Below are 22,264 nucleotides of genomic sequence, written 5' to 3' on the forward strand. Positions count from 1 at the left end.
TTCAGAGATTTTATTGGTGTCAATAAATAATGGGAAATATTCCAGATGTTCATCACCAGCATGCTGGGATCTAAATCTCTGGCAAAGGAACTGAAGAAGGAATAAATAAGAGATAAATTATGTGGAAAAAGCAAAGGGTGATGAAGTGAGTTAGACAGTAAACTTTAACCCCAAGAACCCATTTCAAAAACAGCACAGACTGATGGTACACAAGTCTCTTCGATTCATGTCAAGTACCTTTTCACAAACTCAAATCAGTACTTTGGCTTGAGACAACTGAAAATATGGTGCCAACTTTGGGCATCATGCACAAGTAGGCACACTGTGGCCAATTTTTACGGTCTAATTGGAGATCATATTTCAAGTGGTTTCCTACTGTTGACATCATGTAAGGCATACATGAAATCACGTGATGCTCACAAGGATGAATTGTGAGGACGGGAGGGTTAAAGTTCCATACTGGGTTCATTCAACTGAGAAGTGGTTATAATCACACTCCCGATCATGTCAGAGTTGTCCGGCAGTGCAAGGTCCATTGATTGTTTAAATTTAAAATTGGATGGATTTGTAGGAATTAGCAATCACATCAGGGGTGTGCAGGGTTGGTGGAACAATGGATTTCTCCAGTACAATCTGCCGAAAGACAATATTATGCATCAAAATATCAAAACTGCGATACTCAAAGGGTTTGGCAAACCCCATGAAGATGTTTCCTTCCTGGCTGTGTCTAGAACTTGGAGGAATATTCCCAAGATAAGGGATCAGTAATTTAAGACTGAGAAAAGGAATTCTCTCAGTGGATTGTGAATCTTTGGAATTCTCCACCCCAGTGGCCTATGAATGGAAAAGCATTAAACTTATTCTGAGTTTTGAGCTCAAATCGTGTACACATACTGTTATCAACATCAGGCAACCTTGGGTTTTTTAGATTATAGCCAAGTTATGGTTAGAGTAATTGGCGACAGGAAGGCAGAACTGTGCCCAAAGATCTTGTTAAAGAGTGAAAAGGCTCATTATCTACTCTTGCTACTATTTCTCATATTTTTTTATAACTTGTGTCATGATGCTGGATGAAAGAACATTTTGGCTAGAATACCAGGAAAACACTGTGCCCTTCTTCAGCTCCTACATCATGATATTTTACATTATCCAGAGGGGACATTATATATTATCACACTCCTGCAGTGCTGCACAAACCTTTTGGCTGAATTAAGTGTTTTTTCCTGTTTTGGGACTTCAATGCAGGTCCGTCTAGTGAGCAGTTTCCATATAAGGTTGCAATACAAACATCTGAGTTGGCAAAAATTAGAGAATGACAAAAGTTCTCCTAAAGCTATAGTAGTTAGTAGTCTAAGTAGGACCCTGAACAGGAAAATATGATAACAATAAAACCATGGGAGAATTTATATTTTAAAAATTGTGATCATATTTATAATGTCTCTAACTGGAGAAGGTACTGATTAATAAAATAATCTCCAATCTAAGGAAGGTAATTCTTTCCTACGTACCTGCTGCATTCTACCAAAGTGACTTTTAGGCGTCCCTCAGTCATGTTCGCGTGTTGTAAATAGAGGTCACAATTCACTGTATCGGCTGTGGCAGGAAGAACTTGGTATGGAAAGAATGGTTTGTACCTAGAAAGGAAAAAGACAAAATACTGAGCACCAAATAATTTTATTAATGTACTAGACCAAGTGCAGTGAAGGTATGATCTCTACCTAGAAGAGAAAAATGTCAATCAGAATATGTAAAAATGTAATCGTTACCGCGTAGTGTTTTTGCAAAGATGTAAAGACAACCACATATACACACACACACACACACACACATACACATGTACAAGATGGGTCTGCTCCCCCAACGCACCAGTTCCCTACCCGTAGCCCCCAACGGGAAGCCTGGTCCTCCAACTCAAGCCATTTCCGAAACGTAAGATTCCAGCATACCTCTGCCTCCCTCAGCATTGGGCTTTTAAAAAAATTCAAATTTCACTCCCCCAGCGTGTTGCAATAGCAATTCGCCCTCCCCCTCCTGTGAGGTGAAAAGTTCAGAGTGTTTAATAATGAATAACTTGCGAAATATAGTATGAAATCTTCAGTGAAGTTGATCACTGCTAGCCGAACCATTGTGATGTCATCAGTTGAAGCTGGTTGTTTTAAATTCAGTCTTTTGATATTTTAAACTTTAATCAGTAATGAGTCAAGAAATAAAGCATAAAATGTTCAGTGAAGGTCTTTTAACCTTTTTAGACTTTTAATCAGTAATGAGTTGAGAATAAGTCAAGAAATAAAGCATAAAATGTTCTGTGAAGGTGTTCTCGGCCTCGAGGGGAAAAATGTCAATCGGAATATGTAAAAATGTAATCGTTATCACGTAGCGTTTTTTCGAAGATGTAAAGACAACCACATATACACACACATATACACATGTACAAGATCAGACTTTTAATAAGTATATGATGAGTATTGTATTTTTCAGCCCCACTTATAATACCAGCATCGTGGTTAAGTCTTCCTTGACTTCACTTGGAAAAAGTGTAATGCTTAACAATGAAAAATAAGCAATTGTATGAGGGACCACTCCTGCATAGCAGATGGATACGTATCCAATATTATAAGAACTAGATACAGTTACTACTTTCTACAAATCCATCAATTGTACACTTAAACAACAAATGGAGCCTCCTCTAACTGCATAATGCCACCTTTGCTTATAAAGTTCGAGAAATTCTGTTATGACAACTATGATACTGGTATGCATACAGCTATTTACACACATTCCTTTACTATTGAGTCATGTCTACACAAGAGATGGACGCATACTAAACTGAGAAACAGAGTGTTCCCTCCCCCCTATTTTCAGCTACCACCAAGTCCTGTTACCTACCATCCTTCATTCATACATTTGTTCCTACTTGTTTCTCCCTGGAGTGACTGCAGATCAAGTGTTTCACCATTGGATGTCAGTACAACTCTTCATACAAACATAACTGAATTCTAACTAAATATAAATATTAAATTACTAAAAATATTTAGGGGTAAATGAGCATTTCAATTAATAAAGAATGGTATTTAACATAGAAACATAGAAAATAGGTGCAGGAGTAGGCCATTCGGCCCTTCGAGCCTGCACCGCCATTCACTATGATCATGGCTGATCATCCAACTCAGTATCCCATACCTGCCTTCTCTCCATACCCCCTGATCCCTTTAGCCACAAGGGCCACATCTAACTCCCTCTTAAATATAGCCAATTAACTGGCCTCAACTACCCTCTGTGGCAGAGAGTTCCAGAGATTCACCACTCTCTACTTCAATTTAATTGCACACCATGATTCATATTGAATTCAAAGTTACACGGAGCATCACTTTGGAATGTGGGGAAAGATGGTAATAATTCAAGGATGAGCAACAATTTGCTGACAAATGCATGTCAAGATCAAGGAAGAATACTCTTTTGTTACTACACATCAGCAAGTCCACACAGACTGTAAGGGCATTGAATTCGATATTTCCCTATGATAATGGATCGCCAGCATTATTGCTCACGGATCCATAGGGAACGATTAATTAACTACAGTGCACATATCAGGATATTCCCAATTCTTGAGAATATACACAATGTGAAAATATGGATAGCACTGAAGGTCAGAGATATTTTTAATTTACATACATGTACATACTGTGTCGCCAGCTGGTGGTCAAGGCACTTATTGATCGAACCTTCGTCACCAGAACTGGAACGATCACGTGACAGGGAGGTGACAGTTGACAGTTGCAGATGACAGTTGAGAGTTGCAATAACAGTTGACAGTTGGAGATGAGAAGCTCAGCTCGAGCCCACGAGTCAACAGATGTGTGGTGCTCCTCTCAATGGCAACAAGCACCGAAACAATCTCCCGCCTGCCCCCCATGTCCAGCACAAAGGCCTCGGTGCCATGTTTGGAGGAGGAACCATCTTGGGGAACGGCTGCTAACCAGCAGCGGTCCGTTTAATTCACTTTTTTTTTTGTAGTTCTAGTGAGTCCTGTGTTTTGTTTGTGGGAGAAATAGACTTTTTAATGTGGGGGGAAGGGGGTAACTATATTTCTAGGTCCCTACCTGGTCAGTGAGGCAGCTTTTTCTCCGGGCTGCCCCGCCGACCCGTCCTCGTGGCCTACCAGCGGGCATGGAGTGCCGTTTCCTGGCCGGGACCGCCCAGCACCTCGGCTTCGGTGGTGGCACAGAGCTGGAGCGCTATCGCGGAGCGGGCGATGCCTTGCCTGGGTCGCCGCGCTGGATCGACGCGCTGGAGCTCCGGTGAGCTGTGACCGCCGAGTTCAATACCTCCGGGCTGCAGGTCTGCAGAGCGGAGCCGACTTCAACATCGGGAGCCTGGGAGCTCCAAACCGGCGCAGCCTTGTCGGCTTTGGTAGCCGCGGTCTCCGGTAAGGAAGCTGCTGTTCCAGGTGGCCCAGCCGCCGAGAGGACCCTCCCGATGCCGGGGCAACAGCACCAGGCGAGAACGGCCAGGAACATCGGGCCTCCGTAGAGGCAATAGCGGAGGCCTCAATAGGCCTGACTTTGGGAGAACTGGGGATGGGGACTGGACATTGTGCCTTCCCCCACAGTGGTAACCATTGTGGGGGGATGATTTTTGTGTGTAAGTGATTATTTTAGTTTGTGTCCAAGATGGCTGTCGGAAGGGAGAGTGTATGCTGGCGCGGTTTAGCTGCCGCTGCTCTCTCTTCACATTGTGTTTTTGATTTTTTTGTCTTTGGATCGAATTCTGTCTTTAATTTGTGTATTGGTGATGTCTTTACTATTTATTTTACTCCGATTATATGTTTTTTACTCTTGTTAAATTCTGTAAGGTGTCCTTGAGACTTTCGAAAGGCGCCCACAAATAAAATTTATTATTATTATTATTATTATGTTGCAACACCTAGAAAGGACCTTCGTAATGTGGCGTCACCTGGTGGTCAAGTCACTTACTGATCGAACCTTCATCACCAGAACTGAAACAATCACGTGACAGGGAGATGGCAGATGACAGTTGAGAGTTCCGGACGAGAACCTCAGCTCGAGCCAATGAGTCAACAGACGTGGTGGTCCTCTCAACGGCAACAAGTACCTAACTGTTCTCCAAACTAAACGGGCGTGTTCAACCACTGTTTCGTTAATAAGACCCGTTTGATTCACAATGCTTGGTTTACCGCATTGCTTCGTTTCTTTAAAATCTTTTTTTTCCCATAGTTTAAAAATATACTTCCAATAGTTTCTCGATGACTCTCATCAGAGATCCATCTTCTGTATTCCCTTCAAAATGAGGCATCAAAAAAAAGGCGCAGAAAGAACGAGCAAGTTCTGCATATTCCGAGGTCACCGGCGCTCACGTGATGAAGAACTTTCTCCTCGCAGCCGGTGCAGCTTGTGAAGCTACGCCTCTCCCCGCCCCCTCCCTCCAGCTGCTAACCGCTCCAGGTTTCCAGAGAGTCGGGCCTGTTCTATATCTCCACTTTTCGCAGCCCACTCACTAGCCCGGCTCCCCTCCACCTCCCCCCCTCTTCTCATCTCCTCCCCTCCCTCCTCTTCCCCCTCCCCTCTTCCCCTCCACTACCCCCCTCTCTCCCCCCCACTACCCCCTGTCTCCACCCCTCTGCTCCCCCACTATCTCCACCCCCCCCCCCCTACCCCTTCTCCCCACTCCTCCTCTCCCCCCTCTCCAACTCCTCTTCTCTCCCCTTCCCCTCTCCTCCCTCCTCATCTCTCACCCCCTCCTCTCTCTCCTCCCCCTTCCCTCCCCCCCCCCCTCTCTCTCTCTCTCTCCCCTCCCGTCCCCTCTACTGCCCCTCTCTCCCCCCTTCCCTCCCCCTATACTCTCTCTCCCCCCTTCCGTCCCCTCTACTGCACCTCACCCCCTCCTCTCTCTCCACCCCCTCCTCCACCCCCCTCCCCTCCTCCAACCCCCTCTCCCCCCATCTCATCCCCCCCTCCTCTCTCCCACCCTCTGCCCCACCTCCTCTCTCCCCACTCTATTCTCCCTCCCTCCTCTCCCTGTCCCATCTCCCCCTCCACTCTCTCCTCTCCCCTCCACCCCTCTCCTCACCCTTCCCTCCCTCACCCCCCTCTGCTCTCCCCCCTCCCCTTCTCTTCCACCCCCCCCCCCCCCCGTGTGTCTGGAGGGTGATTAGTGTGTGTGTGGGTGTGTGTGTGCGTGATGCCGCAGGCTCCCCCCGCAAGCATGGGTTGAGGGGACGGGACCCAACGGGTCCCCCTTGGTCTAGTATTATATAAAACGCTGCGTGTGTGTGTTTCATTTTGCCTTTGAGACCTTTCTCCTTGAGTACCAGACGCCAAAAACGTGGACATTTTCACATATTTCAGTAGAGATTTACCTTATGATTTCAGAAATCCATTCCTCTGTAAATTTGGTTAACTATTTCCCGAGATTTTTACAAAAATTGTTCACCTACTTGACTTTAAAAAATATATAACCGCTGCCCAGCTGTATGATGTCACAATGCCTTTGCCCGTGGCCCAGCCTCCCGCCATCCCGCCCCATCTGCAATAAAGTAACGTTAACCCAACCCCCTCCCCCTCCTCCCCCCCACTTTACTTTTTTAAAAATATTTTTATTAGAAGTACAATAATTTACAGTAATACACACCACATATATCTTATTACATTTGTTGTACCCCTTCATTTTTTGAGCTTTAAGAAAGATAGAAATAAAAGAAGTAAGGAAAGTGAGAAAGTCATGAAAGTGCAGGAAAGTGTTGGAAAAAGAGAGCCCATTAGAGAGAGAGAGAGAGAAGAAAGTTAAGAAATAGACCCTAGGAAGGAAGGAATGAGACAGAGAAAGAAAGAAAGAAAGAAAGGGAGGAGAGGGAAGAGAGGGAAGGGAGGGAAGGGAGGGAAGGGAGGGGAGTGAGGGAAGGGAGGGGAAGGGAGGGGGAGGGGAAGGGAGGGGAAGGGAGGGAGGGAGGGAGGGAGGGAGGGAGGGAGGGAGGGAGGGAGGGAGGGAGGCCGCTGCATCCATCCAGAGGTATCTCGAACCTACTGACAGTGGTGGACCCTTTTACGCGGTGGCCGGAGCCATCCCACTCATGGACACTTCTGCCCCGTCTTGCGCTTGCACCCTTGTGGCCCATTGGATCGTTGGGGTGCCGCAAGACATTTCATCCGACCGGGATGCCCGGTTCCCGTCCAAACAGTGGTCCGCAATGACTCGCCTGTTGGGGACACAGCTCCACCATTCGACGACATATCATCCCCAATCTAATAGGCTGGTGGAGCAGTTGCACAGTCATCATAAGGACGCCTTGAAGACTCACAGGTCCAGAATGGATGGACGAGTTGCCGTGGGTCTTGCTGGGGATTCGGACTGCCCCCAAGGAAGATTTGGCAAAGTCATCGGCTGAATTGGTCTACTGCGTTCCACTCACCGTTCCAGGGGAATTTATTCCGGCCGCAGATGGGTTCCAGGAGCCGCCGTAATCTGTGTTGGTCTGTTTACGGGAGAGAGTCGGCGCCCTGTCCCGACGTCTCTGCATGGTGTGTCTCCGTTCCATGTGCCACCGGCTCTCGTGTACAGCCCATATGTCTTTCTATGCCCACAGGTCACCCTTGCAGGACCCATATGAGGGTCCCTTTCAGGTGCTGCGGCACGGGCCCACGACTTTTCTGTTTGACATGGAGGCGCCAGCAAGGGACTGTGTCTGTGGCTCGATTGAAGACGGTCCATTTGGACCTTAACGAGCCAGTACAGGTGGCCTATCCTCGCCATCGGGGACTTCCGCTGTGCCGGGTTCCCCCGAATTCGTCCATACCGGGCTGTCCCCTGTGCGTGGGGACGTATGTACGAGGTCTGGCCGCCTTGTTCGGCTTCCTGTCCGTTTCGGTGCCTCTGGTTCTGGAGGGGGTCATGTGGCGGCCCCTGGTGGTGAGCCACGCAGTGCGAACCCTCGGCCTGGAGGGAATGCCCATGCCTTGGGTGTGGTAGTAGGGAGTTGTATTGTAGCTAACAATAAAGATTTATTGGCTTGGACAAACTTTGTGTCCCTTCTAATTCTTGGCTGGACAGTTTCGAGTCCCACCACACTGAATGTGATTCATCACAACATTTAAGTACAAACAAGCTAATTGAAGGAAATTAGAATAATGGAATATTGGATTGAGGCCATTGGTCATGGAAACATTAGCACAAAAGCTCCGTGTCTAGCACCTCTTTTTGCATTGTAATTTCAATGTAATTCCATTGAAAGTCATTTAAAATATTTATGAATGGAGATGCTGGATAAAAAGGAATGAGTTCATTACAAATTAATAACCTATTCTACCTATGGAAAGTGAACAACTTCTATGATATCTATCATATAAATTCTTGATCTCAGACTTTACAATTGCAAAAGTCAGAACATAGAAGTGTTTGGCTGCACATAATGGCAAGAAGGTTTGTGATTAATTACTGGACTATGTATTCATACCCTTGAACCATCATTCCACAGGTACAACATTCAATCCCACAAGGCAACTGAAAACGTTAAGATCCACTTATTAAATAATCCAGGATTATAATTCAGACAATATCTGTGTGAAGAATGGTCTCGACCCGAAACGTCACCCATTCCTTCCCCCTTGAGATGCTGCCTGTCCCGCTGAGTTACTCTAGTTTTGCGTGTCTATCCAGGAATATAAATATTGTGTCAGTAATGAAATTACCCAATGCTGACTGTGCCATATATCCTCATGCTGTTGGCAAACACATTGAAAGTTCTTCCTCTAATCTACCTTTGAGCTTCTTCGATGCCTCTTCATCAGGAAAAGAGAACCTAATCTGAGATGAGATTTCACTAACAGTGTACGACAACTTCACATACATGAGCAGATTCTTCACTCGACAGCTGACGCAAAAGAGATGCAATGTCATGCCAGTAAAGACATACTGGGGACACCAATGAGCAATCAACTGAAACATAGATTCTTTAAGGACAAGGATTTTTCAATATTCTGCAATGATCAGTCTCAGTCCAGTACAATCTAAATTACCAATAAAGTATAGGAATTTTAAGTAAAGCAACACCCAGTACTCTATCCAAGGCAAACAGAATTGCTTATTTTCTAAACGACAGACCCATTTTTAAATAAGACGTTGCCTGACCCGCTGATTAACTCCAGCTTTTTGTGTCTATCTTCGGTGTAAACCAGCATCTGCAGTTCCTTCCTACCCCGTTTTAAATAGTTGTCCGACTGCCCCAAGGCAAACAACTACTCATTCAAAATTTGGGGAAAAACGGAAAATGCTAGAACATTGCTGGAATTTATTGAGATAAATTTCCATGGATTCGAGAGGAAATAACAAACACACTTGACATCCTTCACAATTCCAAAACCACAAATGATATGAAAACATTCATTAGCATTGCACAACTGTCAAATTATATCATCGGCTGAATCGCTTCACAAATGGACAAAGAGTCTACTATTCGTTCAGAGGGTAAAAGATGAAATGAAAAAGCCAGCACTTTTTCTGAATAAAGATAATACATAAAGCATTGTGAGATGTCAATAGAGTCAATTGGTAACATGCTCTGTCAATTGAAAAGCAAACAAAGCACAGAAGCATTTCTAACAGGATCTTATTGAAATACAGAGGAATTGTGATAAACTTGAAGCAAACCTCAGTAAGGGTGCATTTGGATTCAGGCATCCACATTAATCCAGCATCCAATTACTCAAGAATTATGAATGTTTTGGCATTTGGCTCGCTCAATATTCTAGAATGTGGGCTAAGGGTCTAGATTGCAAGCAGGAAATGAGACCAGGGGGTAGACAGCCAGCCAGGGATAGGTTCTAAATCCCCAGGTTCAGGTTTGCAGCTTAATGTCATACAGACCAGAATTAGGCCCTTCAGCCCAATTTGTCCATGCCAATCAAGATGCCTCTTCTATGCTTGACCCACCCACCCGTGTTTGACCCATGTTCTGTGACTTTAATGCAAGTTTTATTTTTTACCTCAAATTTTTGTGAAGCAATGATGAATTCCGTAAGGGCGAGTTTTCTTTCCCTGAACAATCATAATGCATTGACCAAAGGAACTGCAGATGATGGTTTACAAAAAAAGACACAAAGTGCAAGAGTAACTCAACAGGTCAGGCAGCATCACTGGAGAACATGGATGGACAACTCTTCTTCAGACTGATTGTAGTGGGGAGGAGGGTAAAAAAAAATGGAAGAGAGGTGAGGGCTGGACAAAGACTGACAGGTTAAATGGAAATACTGGTGTGTGGGTGGAAATACTGGCCTGGGGGGGGGGGGGGGGGGGGGGGGGGGGGGGGGGTCGGCAGAGGGGCGGGGGCAACTGTGGGTTGAAGTTCACTCCAAAGATCCAAAAAGATTATCTTTATCAACACTTTGATGCAGCACTTAGGGTGCAATTCTATTAGCTATGCCAGCTTTCAGTTGAAATATCAAAGCGCTTCAGAACATCAAAGGACCATTAGAACCCATCAATATTCTCACCAATGATTGTCCCTTTATGGAGGTGTACAAATAACAATGTATACAAGCAGCACATAAACAGGAAACAACCTCAAGACTCAAACAGCCTTCAATCAATAGGACTTTTCTACCTCAATATGCAGAAGCTAACCCTGACGTCATTAACTGGATTTTACTGTACATTTTTTAACCAAAATTAAGCATTTATATTTGCTATGGTGGATTCAAATGAATTCAAAGTTGAGCAGTACCCTTCCCTGAACAGATCAAGACGCAAGAACATTGAACTGAAACGTTTCCCTTTTTACAGATGCTATATGATTTGCATAGTATTTCATATTTTTATTGCAGATTTCCAGCAGCTGCAGGTTTTTGCTTTAAAACCTGTAGACCTACAAGTCGATGAAGTTACAAACAATATTTTGAAACTCGGCTCGAGAAACAATTTTACCATCGACTATCTTAAATTTCTAGCTTTGGTCCAGTAATGTATGCCTGAGAAACTTCCTTTTGTAATGAAAAAAGATACATTGATCAAATTTGAGACCAAGAAAGATTTTGTTTAACTACAAGTGACAGAATCCCTGTAATTGTACAAGGCTCGCGGATTTAAAACTCCACCTGCGAGACAGAACACATTGAAATTTGTCAAAATACATAATCTCATTAACAAAATAAGGCACATTCAAACAATCTCTCATTGCCAGATGTAACATCCTGATGCCATTAGATCCATCCATTAAATACAGCACATAATACCATTCATTCCTATGACAGCTGTAGACCATGTAACATCACCAGGTCAGTTTGCATCTGTTGTTTAGTCATACAATACCAATACATGCACTGGTTAATAGTACTTCAGTCACAACTGGTCATACCGCATCATGTAGCAGGTTAACAAAAGCAATGGTATGAGACAATTGAAGCATTCATACTCAGGATCACCTTACTAACGTTTAAGGTTACAGTATTGTATGGATGCTAAACTAGGCATCCATTTCAAAAAAGTGAACAAACTTATAGGACAAGGATTCCAGCAATTTGAATCTGCTTTAGATATTTTTGTATAGAAAAGTGCAAACATACTTCTGAGCTTCGGTAAAATGGCATAAATGAAGTAGGGAAAGGCATAAATATTTGTTCAAGTATTGTGTAGTAAGACCTCTTATACAGCCCCCCACGAGTTGCTTTAATTCCCTTTGTGATTCAAAGGTGACTCGAGGAGGCCAATGAGACCAGTAGGCTGTACAACACATGGGTCAACAGGTGCCTGACAGGAGAGGTAGATGGGTAGTTTGTGAGGTAGTATCTTCCTTTGGCCATTTATGCTTGAGCTTCTGAATGTGCCCAATGCATAGATGAAGGGTTTAGTGTTAATCCAAAAGTTACAAGTGGCCGTGGTTCAGGGATTCCTGGGAGTCAGGAGGAAGCTTTCAAGCAGGTTGCGAGAACACCCTTAAATCTTTGGAAAGGCCTCAGTGTTGGCCTAGACGACAATACTGATGTTAGTTTAATTATTTGTCAAGTAGATTTGGAGGATTTTGTAGACAGAGCATTGCTCGTACATCTGGAGTACCTCGAATTGCCTGCTGCATGTAGTTCAGCAGTTCAGAAACACATAGAATGGGCAGGGTTACCCGTCACCTGTTAAACAAAGGGTTTTATGCCCAGGTGCAAGATTTTTATCTTCAAATAATTCTTACAATGTGGCTGGTTTTCTATTGGTAATGCAGGAAGTCGCCTGTACTTCAGTGAAAGAGCAGACTGAGCCTCAGCCTCCAAAAGTTTGCAAAACACAAACAACATATGTGCAATGCAGTACAACTACTGAAGCTGGGATAACCTTGGTCTTGGAATAGAGCCAATGTAGGTTCAACAGATTAGTACAATTCTCATAGGAAAGCCTGCTGGAGAGTGGCAGCGTAAATATTGTAAAACAATATTCTACAAAAAAGTTAAAATTAGAGGTAATGAAGCAGTCTTGCTTGCCCTCCGTCTTTAACAAGATTGGCTCTGTCATGGACCCATTAGGGTTCATGGTCTGTGTGTCAGCATTAAATAAGCAATCAGTGGACAGCAAAAAATAATGCAGCTATTAATACATCACTCAGGACATGAGATGCAATCTACGTGTGGCACATACTGGAGAGGCAAAAGCAATATTATCTCCATTGATACAAAGGTGATTTCAAAATCACAAAAGTGCTGACATTAAACATTTGGAACAAAAACATTCCTTCTTTACCGGGGCTGTAAAATGTACAGGTGGCTATTTCTGATAATGTTATACAGTTTACAAGATTGGACAGGTGTGGAAAAGAAGGCAGTAATAAAGCACAAAATGGGAAAAGAGGAATAAGGTATATCAGTGAGAAGGTGAAGAGCGTATATTTTTGTCAGGAGAACAATGAAAATAGGGGACAAATGGAACAAATAAATAAATGATGTACAGAAGACTGGGAGAATGCATTTACTTTAAATAGGGTTTGGTTAAGTTGAACAGGAGCACTAAGGAACATGACAAAGCATGACAAACTTCAAATCACCAGGGATGCGGACTACCAACATGCAGTATACACATCCACAAAGTACACCAAAGTGACTGCAGATGATGGAATCATGAGCAAAAAAAATATATGGTGCTGAAGGAACAATGTGTCAAGGCGCATCTGTGCAGGGAAATGGACATGTGGCGTTTCCGGTTGAAACCCTTTTTCAGACTGATGAAGACATCCTTCTTCAGACATTGTCCAAGGTGGTAGTTTAGGGATTTATAAACATAGATAAGATAGAAAGGCAAAATGTACAATTGGCTTGAACACTCCATCACTATAAATATTAATTTCAGTGTGGTACAAAATGCTGTCCAAACTTGCTTGCAATCCAGAAACAACATCTTGTTCTCCCAATTTACACTTGCAAAACAAGAGTGGCACAGAAACACAGGGGTAGAGCTGCTGCCTTACAGCGCCAGAGACCTGGGGTTTTCGCTGGGTGCTCCGGTTTCCTCCCACACTCCAAAGACGTACTGGTTTATAGGTTAAATGGTTGCGATAAAAAATTGTAAATTTTCCCCTTTGTGTACGATGGTGCTAGTGTACGGGGTGATCGCTGGTCGGCGTGGACTTGGTGGGCCTGTTCCCACACTGTATCTCCGAAGCCTAAAGTCTAACAGAGCCTGGATATTTAATTTGTTTCTAACATATGAGCACTTGTTCTTACCACACTGCATTTGAATATGCAAAATGTAAAATAAATGTCCTGCTGGAATTTGCAGGAAGGCGAGAGGTTGTGAATAATCTGCTGTGAGTGCAGGGGTACAGTCGAAATAAAGAAGATTGCAAACTGAGGTTTTCACCCAGACATGGACACATTAAAAACAGAAGGGAACCATATGTGTGATACAGAATCTGCATCATGGGTGTAAAGCCCCTGTCCCACTTAGGAAACATGAACGGAAACCTCTGGAGACTTTGCGCCCCACCCAAGGTTTCCGTGCAGTTCCGTGCAGGTGGTTGCCGGAGGTTGCAGGTAGTGAGACTGACAAAAACCTCCGGGAACCGCACGGAAACCTTGGGTGGGGCGCAAAGTCTCCAGAGGTTTCCGTTCAGGTTTCCTAAGTGGGACAGGGGCTTAAGTATCACAGAACATGCTCTTGTTTAGTTTAGATACAGCACTGAAACAGGCCCTTCAGCCAGACTCCACCGACCAGCAATCACCCATACACTAGCACTATCCTACACATTTTTGTAAATCTAAGCTAATTAACCTACAAACCTGTACGTCTTTGGAGTGTGGGAGAAAACCGAAGCACCTGGAGAAAACCCATGTGGTCAAGGGGAGAACATACAAACCCCGTATAGACAGGACCCGTAGTCAGGATCAAACCCAGGTTTCTGGCGCTGGAAGGCAGCAACTCTACCACTGCGCCCATGCCGATTTGCAAGTAAAATTGGGGAGCAAGATTGTGTTTCTGTATTTCAATCACATTGGAGAGTCCTTTTGCACGACAGTGAAATTAGTCGTTATTGTGAATGAAAGGTAAAAAGGCTGCTCTAAGTGACACACATAAATTGATTCCATTCTGCTGGCTTGCTCAGTTGTTTGTTCAGGTAAGGTGGGCCTGTGGTCTTGGTCTGTTGTGCTGGATGGGAGAAATTAAATGATACAACTATGCATTGAAAACTAACTTCAAAGAAGTTATCAATAGAGTGCCTAAAGGAAAAGTATTTGTTATTCAGTAACAGGCGCAAGGTGAGCTGGCAGAATTCCAATTTTATTTTCATTAAACAAGTAACTGCAAACACCTGGTGTAGTATTGGCAAATCTTACCATACCCAAAAATATGGGCCTATGAATTATTAAAGCTACATTCAAAAACACCATGGTACTCAACAATGATGCTCAACCCATCGCAATTGCACGCTGACCCCTCCCTCCTCCACAAAACATTTTAGGTGGTAATTCTTCTCAAACTCTCCAAAATGTTAGTCTCATGCTATTGTTGTATCTGGAATTTGCTACATTGGACCAAGGACTAAACTTGTTCACAGCTATACTGTGTACCAGTGCCATTCTAGCACGCCCATAAAGATACACAAGTTTCTCAGTACTATCGAAAGTGGATGCGCAGGCTTTTAATAGAATCCAAAAGACTTACATCAATTCAAAGCATAACTTGTGCTTTCCTGACTACTAATACTGCAACTCATTGAACATTAACATACACAATCAAACATCATGGAGCAACAGTCCATTATCTGTACAATGCAAAACATAAAACGTGTTTCTTCCCCCATCCACACCCACATCCCAGCATAATCAATCTAAAGAAGGGAGCTGACCCAAAATGTCACCTGTCCATGTTCTCCAGGGATGCTGGAGTTATACCAGCTCAGTTACACCAGCACAGAGTGTCTTTTATTTTGAAACCCACATCTGCCATTCCTAGTTTCTACACAAAACTACTAATATGTCTATCTCAGAGGCTGGACATTTCAGCCACAATGAATGGTGTAGAATTGTATTGTGTAGGGTCATATCCTGTTGGAAATTTATGAACATTTATAAACCTTTTGAAGGCAATTTATAAATTAGCTACTGGCTTCTTAGAATTAAACTCCAGCCCTGTAACTTATTCTAATATCTTTAATTCTACATGTATACTAAACTCTGTCATGCTTCACTGGTCAATTTTTGACATAAACAAGAGAACCCTTTCTACTGATCACTTTCTTTTAAAATCTCATGAATAACCCTTGGTCCAATCTCATGAATAACCCTCGGTCCACCTAACGGCAGCTTGACTTAAGACGGGAAATCTTTCTATGACTTACCCCTGCAGTACACGTTATAAATGAGATGAACTCCATTTGGTGAATCAAATATTAAGCAAATGCTGAATTTTGATAGCACTCAAAGCACTTTAATGTAATCCCTCTGGTTTATGATGTTTGAAAGCCATGATACAACACAAACCATGTTTAATCTCTTTAATGTATTCAATGGCCTTAGTCTATTACAGTTGTGCCTGAGGGGTCTCATGTTGATGCAGCAGTTAGTGCTGATGCCTGACTGTTCCATATAAAAATGGACCAGGAGTCTGGTTAAGATCAGTGAAAATTTGATCAGTACCATAGTACAGCTAGTGAAATTGCTGCCTCGCAGTGTTGATGATATGCGTACAATCCTGACCCCCAGTGCTGAGTTCTCCCTGTTATTCCTGTGGGTCACCTGCTTTTTTCCACATGCCAACGACCTGTGTGTTGGTTGGTAAATTGGCCACTGTATATTGGCAAGTGGTAGAACCTGGCAGGGGGAAATTAATGGGAATTTCGGGAGAGGTGCTAGGAAAAATTAACGGGGAGATGGAATTGCTATATCAACTTGCATGGGCTTGGTCGACTTAATGTCATCCTCACATGACACTAGGACATATGAAGTACAGAGATGAAAAACATTGATTCTACCTGGCATTGCCCCAGGTCACACATGCTAAGTTAAAGAACAAAATTAATTCAGTTCTGTCCTGGGGAAAAAACCCAGAAGGCTCCAGAATCCACAGTTGTAACTGCAGCCGATGTAAAAGCTGTTTCATTTCAGGAGCTTTATTTTTATGCTATAAAATGTTGTCACTGAATTATATGAAATAGTTAATAAAAGGTATCCTGCCCACCTCAATTTGTCCAACTATAAAAAGTCTATAGTTATACTAAAATTTTCTACTCCAAATCTGAAATCAAAACTTATTTTTGGATATTAATTGAAGAACATGGGAAAATCGACCAGATAAATCAAATTGAGATAGTCCAGCCCAAAATATTAAATAGCAGAGCAAGCTATGATTCATCCACTATACATTGTATTTATTTTGTTCTTAAATTCATTTTCATTATTCCATTCAGGAGACCCTGTCTTGTTTGAGGTCATGACCATATAGCCCCTTACATAACCCCCATCACTTATAGTAAGTGACTGCACTTCTTTCCCATATAATTTGTTAACTTTCTAGTTTCTGCAAAATCTACTCAGTCACATTGCCTTCAAAGTGGCATAAATAAAGAAGAAAGTCCATTGAGTCTGCCCTTGCTTACTTCTATTGTCCTTTTAGGTCAGAGTATTGCTGGCTTAGCCTGATAATCAATCTACTCCCACTGCAGCCAGTTGGAAGTGCGAAAACACTGAGCCATTGGCTTTTCTAAACCTGCTTACTTATGTGTCAGAAGGAACTGCAGATGCTGGTTTAACCCAAAGATAGACACAAAAGGCTGGAGTAACTCAGCAGGACAGGCAGCATCTCTGGAGAGAAGGAATGGGTGACGTTTGCGGTCGAGACCTTTCTTCAGACTGATTAGGTATAACGGAAAAGAGAGATATAGACAGTAATGGTAAGAAATAACGAACAATGAACGAAAGATATGCAAAAAAGTAACAATGATAAAGGAAAAAGGCCATTGTCAGCTTAGCCCTAGCGAAATACGAGATGATGTTCCTCCAAATTGCATTTAGCCTCATTCTGACAATGGAGGAGATCTAGGACAGAAAGGTCTGTGTAGGAATGGGAAGGAGAATTAAAGGGTCCAGCAACCAGGAGATCAGGCAGGTTTAGGCAGGATGAGCAAAGGTGTTCTCGAAACGATTGCCCAGTCTGTGTTTGGTCTCGCCGATGTACGAATCCACATCTTGAACAACGCATACAGTAGATGAGGTTGGAGGAGGTGCAAGTGAACCTCTGCCCAACCTGAAAGGACTGTTGAGGTCCCTGTATAGAGTCGAGAGAGGATGTATAGGGACAGGTGTTGCATCTTCTGCGGTTGCAAGGGAAGATACCTGGGGAGCAGGTGGTTTGGGTGGGAAGGGATGAGTTAACAGGGAGATGTGGAGGGAACGGTGTCTGCAGAAGGCGGAAAGGGGTGGAGATGGGAAAATGTGGCTGGTGGTGGGGTTCCTTTGGAGGTGGGGGAGGATTATGTGTTGTAAGCGACGGCTGATGGGGTGGAAGGCAAGGACATAGGGGGACTCTGTTTCTGTTGCATCTAGGGGGAAGGGGAGCAAGGGCGGAGCTGCAGGGTACCGAGAAGACACGAGTGAGGGCCTCATCTATTAAGAAGTTTACTCTAGATAGTTGCGAGAGTCAGTGGGTTTGTAATATTTGCGATAGTTGCGCGAGTCAGTGGGTTTGTAATATTTGCGATAGTTGCGAGAGTCAGTGGGTTTGTAATATTTCCTGTGATGGAGACCGTAAGATCAAGAAAAGGGAGGGAGGTGTCGGGGATGGTCCAAGTAAATTTGAGTGCAGGATGAAAATTGATGGTGAAGTTGATGAAGTCCATAAGTTCTGCATGGGTGCAGGAGGTAGCACCATTGCAGTTGTCAATGTAATGGAGATAGGGCCAGTGTACGCCTGGAACAGGGATTGTTCAACGTACCCTACAAAGAGGCAGGCATAGCTGGGGCCCATGCGGCTGCCCATAGCTACGCCTTGGAAGAAGTGGGAGGAGTCAAAGGAGAAGTTGTTGAGGGCGAGGAGCAGCTCCGCTAGGCAAGTAGAGTTCGGGCACAGGGCCAGTGTACGCCTGGAACAGGGATTGTTCAACGTACCCTACCAAGAGGCAGGCATAGCTGGGGCCCACGCGGTTGCCCATAGCTACGCCTTGAACTTGGAGGAAGTGGGAGGAGTCAAAGGAGAAGTTGTTGACGGTGACAACCAACTCCACTAGGCAGAGTAGAGTGTTAGTAGAGGGAAATTGGATGGTTCTGCAGTAGAGGAATAAAACGGAGGGCTTTAAGGCCTTCCTGGTGGGGGATGGAGGTGTAGAGTGACTGAACATCCATAGTAAAGATGAGTGAGTGAGGACTCGGAAAGCGGAAGTCATTAAAGAGAAGGGCATGTGAGGTATCTTCGACATAGATCGGGAGAGATCGGACCGGAGGGGGGATAGGATGGAGTCCAGGAACGTGGAAATAATTTCTGTGGGACAGGAACAGGCAGAAAGAATGGGCCTGCCAGAGTAATTGTGTTTGTGGATTTTGGGGAGAAGGTAAAACCGGGCTCTGCAGGGCTTGGAAACGATAAGGTTGGAGGCTGTGGAGGGATGACAGCCAGAAGTAATAAAATCAGAAATGGCATATGAGGTTAAGGCCTGGTGCTCGTCTGTGGGATCATGGTCCAAGGATAAGTAGGAGGTGTCTGAGAGTTGTCGCCTGGCCTTAATACAATCAATACAATGGGTACCATCATTGTACCAGTACCAAAAAATGCCTCCCCAGCCTGTCTGAATGACTACCGTCTGGTGGCTCTTACCTCGGTAGTCATTAAATGCTTTGAGAGGCTGGTGAAGAAACACATCTGTGCCTACCTCCCTCGCAACATGGACCCATTACAGTTCGCATACCATCCGAACAGATCCACGGACGATGCGGTCTCCCAGGTTTTGCACACCGCTCTCTCTCATCTTGACAGCCAGAAGGGGGGCTACGTGAGGATGCTGTTCATAGACTTCAGTTCAACCTTCAACACGATAGTCACCACCAGACTGGCCGAGAAGCTACTGGAATTAGGGCTCAACACCTCCCTGTGTGCCTGGGCCCTGGACTTTCTCACCCCCAGGCCCAGGTAGTCAAGATGGGAGGGAATACATCAAAGTCCCTCACACTGAGCACAGGATCGCCTCAGGGTTGCGTCCTCAGCCCCCTATTGTACTCCCTGTACACACATGACTGTGTGGCTAGGTTCAGCTCCAACTCAATAATCAAGTTTGCTGATGACACTGTGGTGGTGGGCCTGATCTCAGACAACGATGAGAAGGCCTACCGGGAGGAGGTGGCTGATCTAGCACTCTGGTGTCAGGACAACAGCCTCCTCTTGAACATCAAAAAAACTAAGGAGCTGATCGTGGACTTTAGGAGGGCACATCATCCGAGGACATACACACCATTGAGGATAAATGGGGATACTGTGGATAGGGTGAGCTGTTTTAAATATCTGGGAGTCCACATCTCTGAGGATATGACATGGACATCACACACCGCAGCACTCGTGAGTAAGGCAAGGCAGCGCCTTTACCACCTCAGGCAATTGAGGAAATTCAGAGTGTATTCGAGGATCCTCCAGTGCTTCTACTCAGCGGCTGTGGAAAGCATCCTGTCCGGAAATATTACCATCTGGTTTGGGAATTGCTCTGCCCAGGACAAGATGGCTCTGCAGAGAGTAGTGCGTTCGGCCGAACGCACTATGGGAACTTCACTCGCCCCCCTGCAGGAACTATACATCAGGAGGTGCAACTCCAGAGCCAATAAAATCATAGGAGACCCCTTCCACCCCTGCAACGGACTGTTCCAGCTGCTACGGTCAGGCAAACGCCTCCGTTGCCATGCTGCGAGAACAGAGAGGTTGAGAAGGAGTTTCTTCCCAGAGGCCATTAGGACTGTAAACTCCTATCTCACCAGGGACTAACTTTTACTGTACCACTCTACTGCTTTTTTTAAGTGCTGTTTTTTTCCCTTTTTCCTTCCGCCCACAATATTTAATATGTAAAATAATATGTGATTCTGTTCCATTCTGTTTGTAGTTTGTTTGGTTGTTTGTTTGTTTGTCTTTTTGCACAAAGTCCACGAGCATTGCCACTTTTCATTTCACTGCACATCTCGTATGTGTATGTGACGAATAAACTTGACTTGACTTCAATTTCCTGGACCTAGGAGTCAGCACCCCACATTCCAATTGGAACCTCGGCTTATTGGCCATGACCACAGTGAGAGGCAACAACACTTAAAATTAAATGTAAATTTCTTTCAGCATCTGCATTTATTTTAAATGTTAATGCCTCAGCCCTGTCACCATAATGATTAAGCTTTTAATTTTAAAACTATAGTAAATTAGCACATATGCTACTGGCATAAACACAGATGTAAAGGTTGGACAAAAAAGCTGGAGAAACTCAGCGGGTGCAGCAGCATCTATGGAGCGAAGGAAATAGGCAACGTTTTGGGCCGAAACCCTTCTTCAGACTGATCGGGGGCGGGGGTGGGCGGGGACAAGAAAGGAAAAAGGAGGAGGAGCCCGAAGGCTGGGGGATGGGAGGGGACAGCAGGGGGACTGAGGAAGGGGAGGAGACAGCAAGGACTAACAAAATTGGGAGAATTCGATGTTCATGCCCCCAGGATACAGACTCCCCAAACGGAATATGAGGTGCTGTTCCTCCAATTTCCGGTGCTGCTCGCTGTGGCCATGGAGGAGACCCAGGACAGAGAGGTCGGAGACGGAGTGGGAGGGGGAGTTGAAGTGCTGAGCCACCGGGAGGTCAGCTTGGTTATTGCGGACCGAGCGGAGGTGTTCGGCGAAACGATCGCCCAACCTCCGCTTGCTCTCACCGATATAGATCTGCTGACATCTAGAGCAGCGGACGCAATAGATGAGGTTGGAAGAGATGCAGGTAAACCTCTGTCGCACCTGGAACGATTGCTTGGGTAATCATTGTAAAGGTTGGTGCCGGTGACAACTGACAAGAGTGGCTATGGGTTAGCTGCGGCCTGCAGAGAGAAAATCATCACCAATAATGCCCAACAAGAGGTTCATATCGGATCAACATGACCCAATTTCAGCTTTGCATATAAAACAACATTACTAGTTGTCCGAAATGTGGAGAATGCATATTATTGGTGTGGAGTGATGAAATTCAACCCTGAAATGACTAATTATCTTCCACCCTTGGGAATGGGGCAGGGAAACAAAAGTCATTTTAAACAAAACTGAGGAAAAATTTTCAACACAAATTTCCACACCACTAAAACAGAAAGGTAGTTGAGCCAGTTCATTGGCTATATTTAAGAGGGACAAAATGATCATATTGAACGGTGTTGCAGGCTAATGGCCTACTCCTGCTCTTAATTCTATGTTCTCTGTTTCCCTCTCCTCACCCCTCTCCCTCTGCTCACATCACCCCTCCCCACCACTCTGTTCCCTCTTCCACAGTCTCTCTACCCCTTCCTCCCCACTCTCCCACTTCTCTCCTCTTACATGGTAAATGGTAGGGGATTACATGGTAAATGGTAGGGAATTAAATGGTAGGGAATTGAAGAATGCAGGTGAACAGAGGGATCTGGGAACTATGCACAGTTCCCTGGTCCACAAAAAAAGACAAATTGCTGGAGCAACTAAGATCAGGTAGCATCTCTGGAGACCATGGACAGGCCACATTTCAGGCAGGATAGTATTATGTCCAAGTCATTATGGATATGATGTCCAAGTCATTATGGATGGTGAGATTATTTTGATGAAG

General features: G+C 44.5%; 1 protein-coding gene across 1 annotated transcript in view; it reads right to left on the reverse strand.

Moving 5' to 3' along the window:
• pdzd8 (PDZ domain containing 8) overlaps window positions 1–22,264 on the reverse strand; it is a 157,479-nt gene that overhangs the window by 101,138 nt on the left and 34,077 nt on the right. Inside the window, exon 2 of the mRNA XM_055646928.1 lies at window positions 1,509–1,634. Coding sequence (XP_055502903.1) covers window positions 1,509–1,634 — 126 coding nt within the window. The remainder of the gene's footprint in view (window positions 1–1,508; window positions 1,635–22,264) is intronic.

Source organism: Leucoraja erinacea, chromosome 15 (genome assembly GCF_028641065.1).
Source record: "Leucoraja erinacea ecotype New England chromosome 15, Leri_hhj_1, whole genome shotgun sequence".
Classification (NCBI taxonomy): domain Eukaryota; kingdom Metazoa; phylum Chordata; class Chondrichthyes; order Rajiformes; family Rajidae; genus Leucoraja; species Leucoraja erinaceus.